The sequence below is a fragment of the Urocampus carinirostris genome, chromosome 3, assembly GCF_059441175.1.
Source record: "Urocampus carinirostris isolate Australia breed hairy pipefish chromosome 3, RoL_Ucar_1.0, whole genome shotgun sequence".
NCBI classification, from domain to species: domain Eukaryota; kingdom Metazoa; phylum Chordata; class Actinopteri; order Syngnathiformes; family Syngnathidae; genus Urocampus; species Urocampus carinirostris.
Window position 1 is genome coordinate 18,557,786 of NC_142351.1, and position 12,048 is coordinate 18,569,833.

General features: G+C 40.4%; 1 protein-coding gene across 1 annotated transcript; it reads right to left on the minus strand.

Moving 5' to 3' along the window:
• Window positions 1–755: 755 nt before the first annotated feature.
• On the minus strand, window positions 756–12,038 carry nol9 (nucleolar protein 9). Its single transcript, XM_088330922.1, has 14 exons — window positions 11,900–12,038; window positions 11,730–11,831; window positions 11,124–11,623; window positions 10,851–11,061; window positions 10,549–10,679; window positions 9,973–10,108; window positions 8,650–8,746; window positions 8,489–8,586; window positions 7,394–7,561; window positions 4,952–5,210; window positions 4,776–4,875; window positions 3,495–3,669; window positions 1,880–2,013; window positions 756–1,015 (listed from the first exon to the last, which is right to left on the minus strand). Exons 1-14 carry the CDS (start codon window positions 11,958–11,960, stop codon window positions 896–898), a joined length of 2,292 nt encoding a protein of 763 aa, XP_088187048.1. The 5' UTR covers window positions 11,961–12,038; the 3' UTR covers window positions 756–895.
• Between the last annotated feature and the right edge of the window lie 10 nt (window positions 12,039–12,048).

Genomic DNA, 12,048 nt, shown 5'->3' on the forward strand with positions numbered 1-12,048 from the left:
TCACACTTCCAGCAGTATGTGATAAAAAAAAAAAAAAAAATATAGAATACAAAAATACCCAATATAACACGTTGATAAAGAGCATTTAAATAGTGTTACGGAAAATAATGTTATAAATAGGGTAATATGCAAATGTGGGGGTGGGGTTTAATGTGGGCTTTTACTCTCACGGGTGGAGTTAAAGAGCCTCATGGCATGAGGAAGAAATTATCTCAGTCTGTCCGTGGAACGAGACTGTGACAGCAGTCTGTCGCTGAAGTTGCTCTTCTGTTTGGAGATGATGCTGTGTCGTGGATGTAATGAATTGTCCATGACTGGAACAGTGAATTGTCCTTCGAGAGCATCAAATTATAAAACTGTGGTAGTAGATTGGTAATGCTGGCCTTAAACTAGTTCAGTGTCTGTGTATAGTTTTCCCCAGTACACATTCTAAAACATGAGCAGTAATATGTTAAAGCCTCGAGTTATCGAGGGATGTGAATGCTAAATGACAAGTGGCTGGGTGTGCTGGCAAATCAAAATTTTTTTGCAGACTTTGTGCAGAATCTTTGTAGCCTATTTATGAATACATAGGCTTAAGAGGTCATCCAAACAATGAGTTATATTTTGGGGCTTCTTGCAACTAAATTTTTTTCATTCTATGGCCAGTTTTTTTTTTTTTAAATCACTAATTTTACAATATACTCTCTTTTATCAATGAGTAGGACCATACTACACACCATAGCACCAATTAAAAGCAAAAACTACAATTGAACTCTTTTTCAGCTTTTAATGTGACATTAAATTCAGATGCAGTTTTGGAATGGCAGCGGTACAAAAACAAGTATTCTGACATCTTTCACTACCAAAGAGTAGGTGTCAAACATGATCATGGGAAAAGTCTCAAGTCCGAAAATTAGTGCGTCCCCATCTGACCCATTCTCTGCATGCCCTTAAAATGTCGCAGCTTTCCAGCACCCGTCAGGTCGAAGCTGTAGTCGGAGGTGACGTATGGAAGCTCTCCTTCGAAACTACCCTGTAAAAGAAAAAATAAAGAGTTTTATTTTTTTCAATTTTACCTGACAACAACCCCTAGCAAAAAGTATGGAGTCACCAGTCTTGGGCAAGCCCTCACTCAGAACTTTTTTTTCTGTAGAGAAAACTTGGATAAAAAAATCATGAAAAAAAAATATATATTTTTTTTTCAAAGTGGAACTCCTTGGCATTCAGGAACAAAGAAATGAACAAAAACATTGCAATGGTTAGTAAATCTTACTTTCATAGACCAAGTGCAGGGAAATAAGTATGGAATCATTCCATTATGAGGAAAAAATATGCAATAAGTGCATTTGAGTAGAAAGTAAGGCCACACCCAGACAATTTCCTTTCCTTAATTGGGCACCTGGCTTAGATGAAGTCTGCGAGTTAGTCAGAGTTAAAAACAGTGCAATTATCACACCTTGGAGGACTCCTGGACTAAGTGGATTGGCAAGAATCATGGCTCCAGCCAGAGAGATAGAGTTGGCACCAGATTGATGAAGAATACTTATCAAGTCCTTGCCTCAGACACTGCAAGCTGCCATAAAAGCTAAACGTGGTGAAACTAAATACTAGTGATGTTTTGATTGATATTTCTTTGTCTGTTTCTCATGATTCCATATCGATTTCCCTGCTCTTGCTCTATAAAAGTAACATTTACTGACCATTGCAATGTTTTTTCTTCATTTCTTTTAGTGTTTCTAAATGCCGATATGTTGCACTTTGGAATGACCTTGCGATTGTTTCAGTTTTTTTCCACAGAATAAAATGTGAGTGCTTGCCCAAGACTGGTGGTTCCGTACTTTTTTGCTAAGTGTTGTAATACCAAACTTTTTTCTGAGGACTGTACTGAACTTCTAACCTGCGTCGTTAGGATGCAGGCCGGCACTGACATGGCTCCCACAAGGATACAGTTAACTTTGCGCAGCACGGAGGGCTCTACTGGCGTCAGCACCAAGTAGAGTCCTCGTGCCATGTCAATTCCCCGCAGCACACCTGCAAGATACAAAGTAAACAACCTGAGACGAGAAAAGTGTATTTCTTTGTTCTGCATACCCCGGACGGTAGAGATGAAACCATTGGAATCCTTACAAGTGACACAGACCCATAGATCCGGGTTTTTACTTTATTTTTCTTTGTGGAGGATCTCCTTGGCGTAGCAAATCTTGTGCGTTCAGCACAAAAAGAGACTGAATCCTTTGCGCGGAGAGATCTTTCACAAAGAAAAATAAGAACATTAAAGGATGGCTAGTAAAAAAGGCGAGAGAAGCCCTCACAAAATAAAAAATAAAAAAGTCTTCACAAATAAAATGTTACCAAGAGAGCTCATGATTTACATTTAAGGCCAAACCTATATTTTGGTTCAGGCTTAAGATCTTACCTCAAGTATATATACACGGTTGCAAAAAGTGCCAAAACGTAAACACACTTTCTTTTAATCATAAAAAGCTATTAACGGTTTGGAATTTAGACGACAGGAATGGCTTTGACCAAATTTTTGTCCACACATCGAGGAAGCCCACTTCCTACATCCGGCGAGTAGGCGTAGTGAAGCACTGTCATGAGTCGCGAGGGATGGACAATACCGGCAGTTAACATTTCAACAGCGTTTTCCTATGAAAAAAGGATGATTAAGTCCATCTGGTCAGCGAAGGATGACATAACATGCGCACGCGCGCAGGACCGTGATTGTCATGGTGATCTATTCACCGGAAACATCAGGCACTGAAATAGTTCATGAATCAGTTCAGCGCTCTTGCAATAAACTATCATTTTTCAGGCAAAGTGCCCTTGTGTTGTTTACGGAAAGCGTTGTGCAACAGAAAAGCACAGAAGAGAAAGTTCCGTTTCAAAAGCATCCTTTCACAAAAAAAGCTGATTTTCTTAGAAATGTTCTTGGAAATGAGCCCAGTAATTCCCAGACTATAAGCCTCGTTTTATTTTTTCATAATTTGCCCAGGGGTGCCACTTATATGAGAAACTATTGACACATTAATACCCGGTAAAAAATTCACATGTTATTTTCTCACTTAACTGCAAGAGGGCGCTCTAGACCTGTGTGGATAATTGAATTGCCCTCGTCTCATTTTTTGAGAAATGTAATAGAACAGTAAAGCACAGGGAATTTGCACCGTGTATGAAATCATTTTTGAGCAAGCTGAACATATTTACTATGGCAAAATCAGAACCTTATCTTACCGATCATTGGTCACGTAAGCTAGTTGCTTTTATTTCAATTAACCTGCCATTCAAAACAGTCATCTTCTGATTATCACGTGTATTGAAAACTTATGTGTTCTACCCTAAGCCACTTTGGAAAAAGTAAGATAAAACCAGATAGGTGCAGTGGGAAAAAAACTCAGTAGGGCATTGTTAACAAATACTTAGTAGAGAAAATACTATACTTCCAACTTTTTAAGGACACTGGAAATAAAGCATCCCGCCTTGAACGTCAAGACATGAAAATAATTTCGTACCCAGGCCTACGCAAGGGCAGATGGGAGCTCGGGTCAGCAGGACTGGACTTCCTCTGCCTGACACCTTCTCTGCCAGGCAGCAGAGTCCTACCAAGCCGCAGTTGGCAGCATAGAACATGTTACTGGGCGCCACGTCAAAATGGAGAACACCCAAAGCCACGTCGGTATGAGGCACCTGTGGTGTCACAATCACACGTTAGTATATGAACCACCAATAGAAAACATTTAGAGGTATTCCCAAACTAAAGTTATTTCTTATTTAAATAAGAAACAGAACATGTAGTGTTCCTTCCCTCAATTTTGCAAATATGTTACAAAATCATCCATGCGCCATGGAACTCGAGAAATTTAGTTCAAAGTTGACTGTAGAGCAGAGACATCATTGAAGGAACACAATACATTCAAAATGGTGAATCCTGTGAACACAACTAAATGAGGCCAACTGTGAAAAAGAGCAATTGTGCGTTTACATACCACTCATATTTGTTTGGAGATAGGTGATTGCGTCTTTTCCTTTGTTTTTTGCCACATGTCACTGTTGGTATAATATTGTCCATCTGGGTGCTTGTTTGGCTATGGTTTGGACAGTTTGCCTGGCGTTAACCAAGGACACGGCAAGACCTACGCTTATTCCAGGCTGACTTCGCAATTATCCCTGGAATAATTGCCGCTTTTCTTTGTTGGTTCTTAGTTAGCTTGGCTGCTCAATGCCCGTTTTTTGATCAGCTAGCCTGGCATTAGTGCCGGTTTTGCCTTGTTCCTTGGTTTGACATTTGTCACCATAGCCACTACTAATTTTCATTGTTGGTTCCTGGTTAACCTGGTTGCTCATTGCCTGATTTTTGGTCAGCCAGCCGCGTGTTTTTCCGCTGAGGTTGCCGTCTTTAGTTGATCTGTCCCGGTTAGCACTCTCTGTGTGTTATTTTTGCCATTCAGACCCTTTTCGGCTGCTCGTGCTTTGTTGTACCATTATGACAGTCATTTGGCATCACCATTCATAGGCATTCTCTACAAAAACTGCCAAACTTTGCTTAAAACACTAATAACCTCGAGGATAAATTAACACATAAATAGGGCAATTAGTTTTTTGGGTTCCTTCGATGACGTCACAGCTCAGATGACAAAGACATGACGTTTTCAAAATGCACTCAAGTATCAGAAAATCACTGTAACATAACGAAATATATAGAGATTTTATGCAAAGATATGTCCTCTTGCATGTTTAAGAATTTGGGGTTACCTATTACGGATAACGTTTGATAAATACAGACTTAACAGTACCTGGTATGGCGTGAGAGAGTGAAGCGGTCTCACAGGTCCTTGCTCACGCGTCTGCATCTGAGCAAGGTATGCCAGCACTGACAGCTCTCGCAGGAATTTCCTGTGTGGCACAACAACCAAAATTTTTAAAATCATCAAATCCATGCTTGCGATGACAACGCAATGCTAACACTTACGGCAGCCCCTTGAGGCCAACGCCTTCGAAATCTGATTGAACGGTCATGTGAACGTAGGTGAGGGGAGGGCTTTGCGTGCCCTCCGTGTACTCGTCGAGCACTGTCTGAGCAGGCGGATGTGTCTGGATGCCCTGGGCTGTCCTGAGGAACTCAGGAGTGAGGGCAGGACATTGTGCGGTGCTGCCACGGTCAGTCAGCTGGATAACGTGCGAGACTGGGAAGAAGCGGAGCATGTCCACTAGCAGCTGCAGTCCAAAGCCTTGAGATTGCATCAAGGCACAAAAACATACAAAACTTATTAAAAAAAGATTATACCTCTATGTACGGCACCTCTAAAAGCCAGAATTTCGATATACAAGGTTATTTTCAACAAATCTGCCTTGCTTTACAAATGAAAATCAAGGTCACCATCTTAGTTCAGTTTGTAAATGCGCCTCAAGGCACCTGAGGCGTGTTCAGGAGAGTAATCAGACATGTAGTCGCTTGTTAATCGCTTGCCGCGCACTGCTGAACGTTTTGTAATCGCTCACTGTGATTGCCTTACTGATCCAAAATGGCCGACGACAGTACAATGGATTTCGTTCTACAGCTTGCTTTGAGCGAGTTGGCTGATATGAGCGACAGTTCGCATATTGACACAGTTAAGGTTATCCTAAACGCAGTGGAAGGGTCATACCTGTCTTGCATTGTTCACAAACATTACCAGGCAATGTAAGACGATATATTACATCGCCAACAGCACTCGTCAGGGTGAGATCCTCCATGTTCAGCACTGTCGACGCCATGTTGGAAATCAAAGTAAGCGGTCTTTCTCCCGTGATTACTCGGGCACGCGAGCGCTCAATAATCATTGGCCGTTCAGAAGCTAGCGATAGCTAGCGATAGCAATCGCTCACTCTCCTGAACACGCCTCTGATTTCACGTCTTTGGTTATACCGGTATTTCTCAGCATGCTCGTTTTGATCGCATTGCTTTAATAGCCTCTCCTTTTTGTGACCTTAGCCATCAGTTACGGAAAGCGAAACGGTAAGGTGTCCAAGAAAAAAGGAGAATAACAATTGAAACGAAGCAAAAAATTAATGAAAAAACACCAGCTCTGTGTTCGTGTGAGTGACCAAGCCAACAAATTCAATTGGGAAGCAGCGAGTGCCGATCAAATAGCCACGGAAGAATTATACAGCGGTTCACTGCGATCATTTCCGAGGAAAGTTATATTTTTGTTGAATATTGGATGTCGAAAAATACGTTGCTGTAAATTAGATTTTGTATTGTGTGCACCTTTATCTGAGTAGAGGACAGTACTGTAGTCCTTCTTTCCGCCGCTCCCGGCGTGTGAGAGGTCACCCACCATCCACCCCGAAGAAGAAATTCTGCTTCTACTTCCTAGTTTGTGTGCATACACACTGCACTGTATCTCTAGCACTCTGTTTAATTTCTCATGCATCCATCCAATATGGTTGGTGTAATGCTTAAAGGGGCCAGACGTTTGTTTTGAAATGAAAGTGGAATAAGAAAGCTTGATGCGGTTGAGAAAATTGTTGGATCGCTTTTTTTTCGTCCACTTTTTACCACAGAGGAGGAAGTCACCAAAGTCTTCCAAAAGTAAGCTAAACTTGACTATAAAGATAAATACAGTTAAGTCATGTTTATTAGTGACGCCCTTAATCACAAGGAGTCTCAAAGGGTTTCACAGACGACAGAATGTCAATGTGTAGCTTTGTTTTTCAGTACTATGCTTTATCATTCAGCCTGCTTTGTAACGTTATGGAGCGTATTATTTTGTTAAACGTTTATTTATCAGTTTCAAAACAATAACCTGTATTATAACTTACACAAGCCTTAAACATACTATTATAAACCTTAAATACATTCCATACAAAATATAGCACTGGAGCAACTTACGAACAAACTCAACTTACGAACGATCGTCCCGTTGGTAAGTAGGGCAGCGTCTGTATGCACTTTTTGGCTGGTGCAACTTATACTCCAGAAAAACGTATATTCCAAAAAACACGGTATGTAAAATGTTTTGTGTTTATCTTTATTTAAAGTTACAGTGACTTAAGTGTTCAGTAAGAGCTTAAGTATCATCAAAAGTTGTGCGCCGTCACTCCTCACCTTTGTTACAGCAACTTGAGTGCCTCCATAGTAAGTGCTCTTAACAAACTTGCATTTTATTTAGCTAATATCTTATTACGGCTTTTTAAATTTTAATTACTACATGAATTGTTTTATTATACGGGGAGATGCGTTTTATAGCTATCTAGAGCTTAGCACTTATATGCTTTTGGTAGGTCATGAATGCGCCAATTAGTTTTTAATTTTTTGTTCTCAGGTAAATGTGCTCGCTACAAGAGCAATTTGAGTTATAAGCACAATCTTGGAACAAATTAAGCTTGTATGTAAAGGTAAAAATGTATATAACAGAAATAATTTACTGACCTTTTACCCAGCCCATGGTATTGATAACAATGGGTGTCTCTCTGTTAGGGGAGCGCCTGCGCCACAAGAACTTGAGGCTTTCCAAGTAGCGACTTAGATCCGATTCGCACGACGACTCGCCGTAGTAGACCATGTGGTCAGGTTTGCGCTGATGTGTGAAAGGGGGGCCTAAAAAGTGATCATGCTTCAACAATTACTACAACGTTAATGCAAGTACCATCCCAAATGTCTAATCAGCATTATGGCTGCAGCTAGCGACTATTTTAATAGTTGACTCGTAACCGACTTTTCAAAATGACATGTCGAATATCAGATAATTATTAAATAGACAAATCCGCGCATTTTGTGAAGTACAATCAGTGGTTCACTGCAAAGTGGGTAACAAATGTAATTAACAATACTCAACAGCTCGGAATCAAACGTTTTTAACAACTGACGTTTGTTCTTCGTATTCCTTTTAAATTTTCTCGTTTATTTGTTTCTTCCGACTGCATACATTTAACTTAACATGCGTTTGTCAGGCACAGTCTGGCATAACGCGCAACACTCTCCTTCATAGCAAAAAATGTATGCGTAAAAATGTATAATGCATGTCATGAAAATATAGTCTGACTTCATTTCATTCAACAATTCGTCGTGCTTTGTCTTCAAATATTTATGTATCACTGATGTAGTGCCATGATACGCAAGGTCTGCATGGCCAACTTTCCAAGTAGTCTTTTTGTTTGCCATATTCAGGCTAAAATGCTCCCAAACCTTAGAAGTTTGGGTACATGTACATGATGTTGACACCCCCATTTCTGTGTTATCGCTCGAGACAGATACACTATTGCGCATGAGAGACTCAGCAGATATCATAACCATGTAAGCTGCCCCACGCTGTTAGAAAAAAGGTGTCTGGCGATAATGGTCAACAATAGAATTGATTGCGGATTAATTATCGATATTTCTCCACAAAGTAGGCCAATTGTTGCAGCCCTAATCAGTATACTATTGGAAGCAGAAACATTGGTAGTGGTTGTCAATTTTATTTAATGATTTTAAGATTTGAAGTTCCGCTTCAAACGATCCTAATGAACTAGAGAGTAAACATACCTAGCAAAGGATCTGTGACAGTCTGTAAAGACAAGCAACCAGCCGGAGTGAATTCAGTTTGACCGAGGTCCGCTTCGAAATAATCCACACACGTATTGCTACGAACACATATACAGACGAATGAGTGAGCGGTTCAATTTAAGCATGCCGATGTCACTTACTGGTTTAGTAGAGTGTTGATCACCATTCTGATGTACGTGGACTTGCCGACGTTTTTGGCTCCGTAAACAAGGACAACGCCACAGCCGTCCATGTCCCCTATGAAGCAGAGTAAGGAATCGTTGCTATAGAAGCAGACCAAAACATCACTTGATTTTAATTTTTAAACTTATTGTAGCATTTTATATAAAGTACATGTTTTGAGTATCATAAAATCATGTCACTATCCTAATATTTTGTACTTATTAATGCTGTTGAGGGCCATACAGTATGTAAAAAGTGAGTAAACCCCTCACATATCTGCACAGAGTTTATTATTAAGTTTAATAGAACACTGTAGAAAGTTGCTTGTAACTACTCAGACAGTACGCCGCAAACTTCATCGCCCCAGAATGAAGCCTTTTCTAAAGGCTCTCCACAAAAAAGCCCGCGAAAGGTTTGTTGAGGATATGTCAACAATGGCTAGGTATTAATGTAAAATATCCTCAGGTCTGATGGGAAAAATATTTATGTATTTGGCTCAGATTATGTGAACCATGTTTGATGGCAACTAAGTGAGTAGTAGGGAATGTCACGGTTTGGGGCTGCATAGAGTGCAACTGTAGTAGGGAAGTTGCATTTCATTGAGGGAACCAAACTCAAGCATGTACTGTGACATACTGGATCAGAAAATGATCCTTTCCATCCAGAAACTGGGTCGCAAGGCAGTGTTCCTGCATGACAATGACCCCAAACACACCTCTAAGATCTTTGGGGCACCTTCAAGCGGAAGGTGGAGAAGCACATGACCTTCAACATCTTCTAGCTCAGTCATGTTGTCATGGAGGAGCAGAAGAACATTCCAATAGCAGCCTGTGAGGCTCTGATGAAATACATGGAGGATTCTGCAAAATCATGGTGGCCATAAAAAGTATTGACACTTAAAGAACTTTCACTATTAATGGCTATATTGAGTTTGAGGGGAAAAAAAATAATTTACACTGATATAAGCTTTACTTTTCTTGTGTCAAAGCCATGTTTCTTCAGTGTTGTTCAATTAAACATTATAATGACACCTCTGCAGAAATGTGAGGGGTCTATTCACTTTTGGGACATACTGTTGGGGACAAGAATCACGTGGTTTTAAATGTTTCTCCTCTCCTTTTGCTAAAAATTAGGTCAGACATGTTATGAATTAATCCATCTTCGGGAACTGCTTTCAACTGTGAAAATATGGTATTTATCTTTTCAGCTCCGAAGCAAAAAAAGACAAAACCGTCCAAAAAAGACTTGCGAAAAAGAAAAATAGCCCGCATGTCTTCTGAAAAGCCTACATTTGATTTTACCTCTGCAGGCATTGACCACCACACCCAGCGACTCTCGCCAGCTGGGTGACACCTTTAGGCCCTGGATGCCGCCATCCAGAGGAATCATCCCTAGACCATTAAGCGGAGTGTCCAGGATGGCAGAGGTTAGTTCTCCCTGCAAGCATAAGTTGGAGAGAAGTTTAGAGCCTACACATTCAAAATTAAATTTATTCAAGTCCACACTTGACATAGTTCTGAATTTGTAAATACATTCAGGGACGATTTTTTGGGGGAAATCCACCTGCTACGACTTTTGTTTGTCTTTTTTGAGGTGAGGCTATTGCATTTATGTAACCATTTATTAGAATAGCAAACGTAAAAGTGTGAATCTTCTTGATGATCTAACTACTGTCACGACTAACGTCATACTGTCCCAGAGAATTAAGGTATTTTCCAATTCATGCACTTATATTTATTTAACGGAACTCCAACAAAATGGCACCTCACAAAATTTGGCATGTTTTTTCAGTCTAAATACATTTCATTCTGTTAAAACTCCACCATGCTTAATACTCAAATTCCAAAATAAGTACTGAGAAAGAAAAGTCATCTTACCACAGTGGGATCAAACAAATAAGTTAAATCGGCAAAGCTTGAAAGGAAGTGTGTCAGTTGAGTCTCCATTGGCTCCAACAGGATGATAGAGGAGTTGGAATCAACTTTTTTAACAAGCTTCTTCTGAGACGCTGCAAAGATAAGTGAGAGGGACAATACTACAGTACGTAAAATGCTTAATAGTTAAAATTCAATAATATAAATGCGTTAAATATTATTGTATCTCATCTATTTAAAGTCTTAAATTTGTTGAGGAAAATAGCCCCACGTTAAGCAATTGTAAAATTATGCATTCTATTTACCTAGTGGTAGGTAATTGCGCAGTATATCTGCTGCTGCACTTCCATAATCTCGGTTATTATCAAAGCCCTCTGTTGCCCTGATAGTGAGTGGACAATGTGAGGCGGGAGAGAATATCGGGTAAGACTGCTGGCCCTCCTCAATGGTGAAGCCCATCACTTCCACACGCCCAAACAAGCAGGTCAATAAACACTTCCCACGGAAACACAGGGTCTGAGAAAAAGGAGGAAAATGATAAAAATTGGGTTTTATTATCATCATTTTTTGAAGCGTACCTGTCCTTTCTGCATGACGAGCACCGCATGCTTTCTTTGACCATCCCTCTCTGCGCATTCATGAAGAGACTTCCCAACCAGTCGACATTCACGTGCGCTGTCAATGGCACCTTGCGTATTTAATTCATTTACTTGAACCGATTGAGAATACTCTTTCCAGTCTTCAATTTCACCCGAATCCAAGCCCATGTTGCCGTTAGTGACCGTCTCTGTCGGAGGAAAACCTTTCTCTGTCACTGGCTTTGCTTTGTTTTTCAGTCTTTTAACAGCAGGGCTTTTCCTTTTGGCTTCCTTGTGCTCTTTGTTGGTCATCTTCTTGGCCTCCAGGTGCTCTTCGATCTTCACAACCTTGACAGCACTACTGTTTAAATCAGTGGAACAAATGGGAAGTCTGCACCGTTTACCCCTCACGTCCTTCCATTTCTGAGACGTGGTGGTGCTGCTCTGGGAAGTACTGATTCTTTTTGCCTTCATTATGTCAATGTGATACTGATGAGAGCCTGGTGGGTAAGCACACACACACACAAAAAAACATCTTATTTTACAATGTAAATGCACATATCGTGAAACATAATAGTAAGATATACGACTTAAAAATTAGTATACCTTCAAACAAACACCACAGGCAAAGTGAAGGTAGCAGTTGCCTCGTTAACTTTGCATCACCGCCAAGGTTTCTCTCCAGGAATGAAGGTGTGCTGCAACTTACTGGCGAGTCAAAATACAATCCCGTGGATGTGAATATTTTTCAGTACACCCGACGACTGCAAAATTACTTAAAATAGTTAATGACGAGTCGTATCTTCCCGAATTTCTGGCTAGCCTGCTAGCTAACATGTGTACAAGGGTGCTACATCAGTCGACAAGACGTCGCTGGCCCCAAAAGACAATTCCTGGAGTGCGTTTCCCCCAAAAAATACTTAAG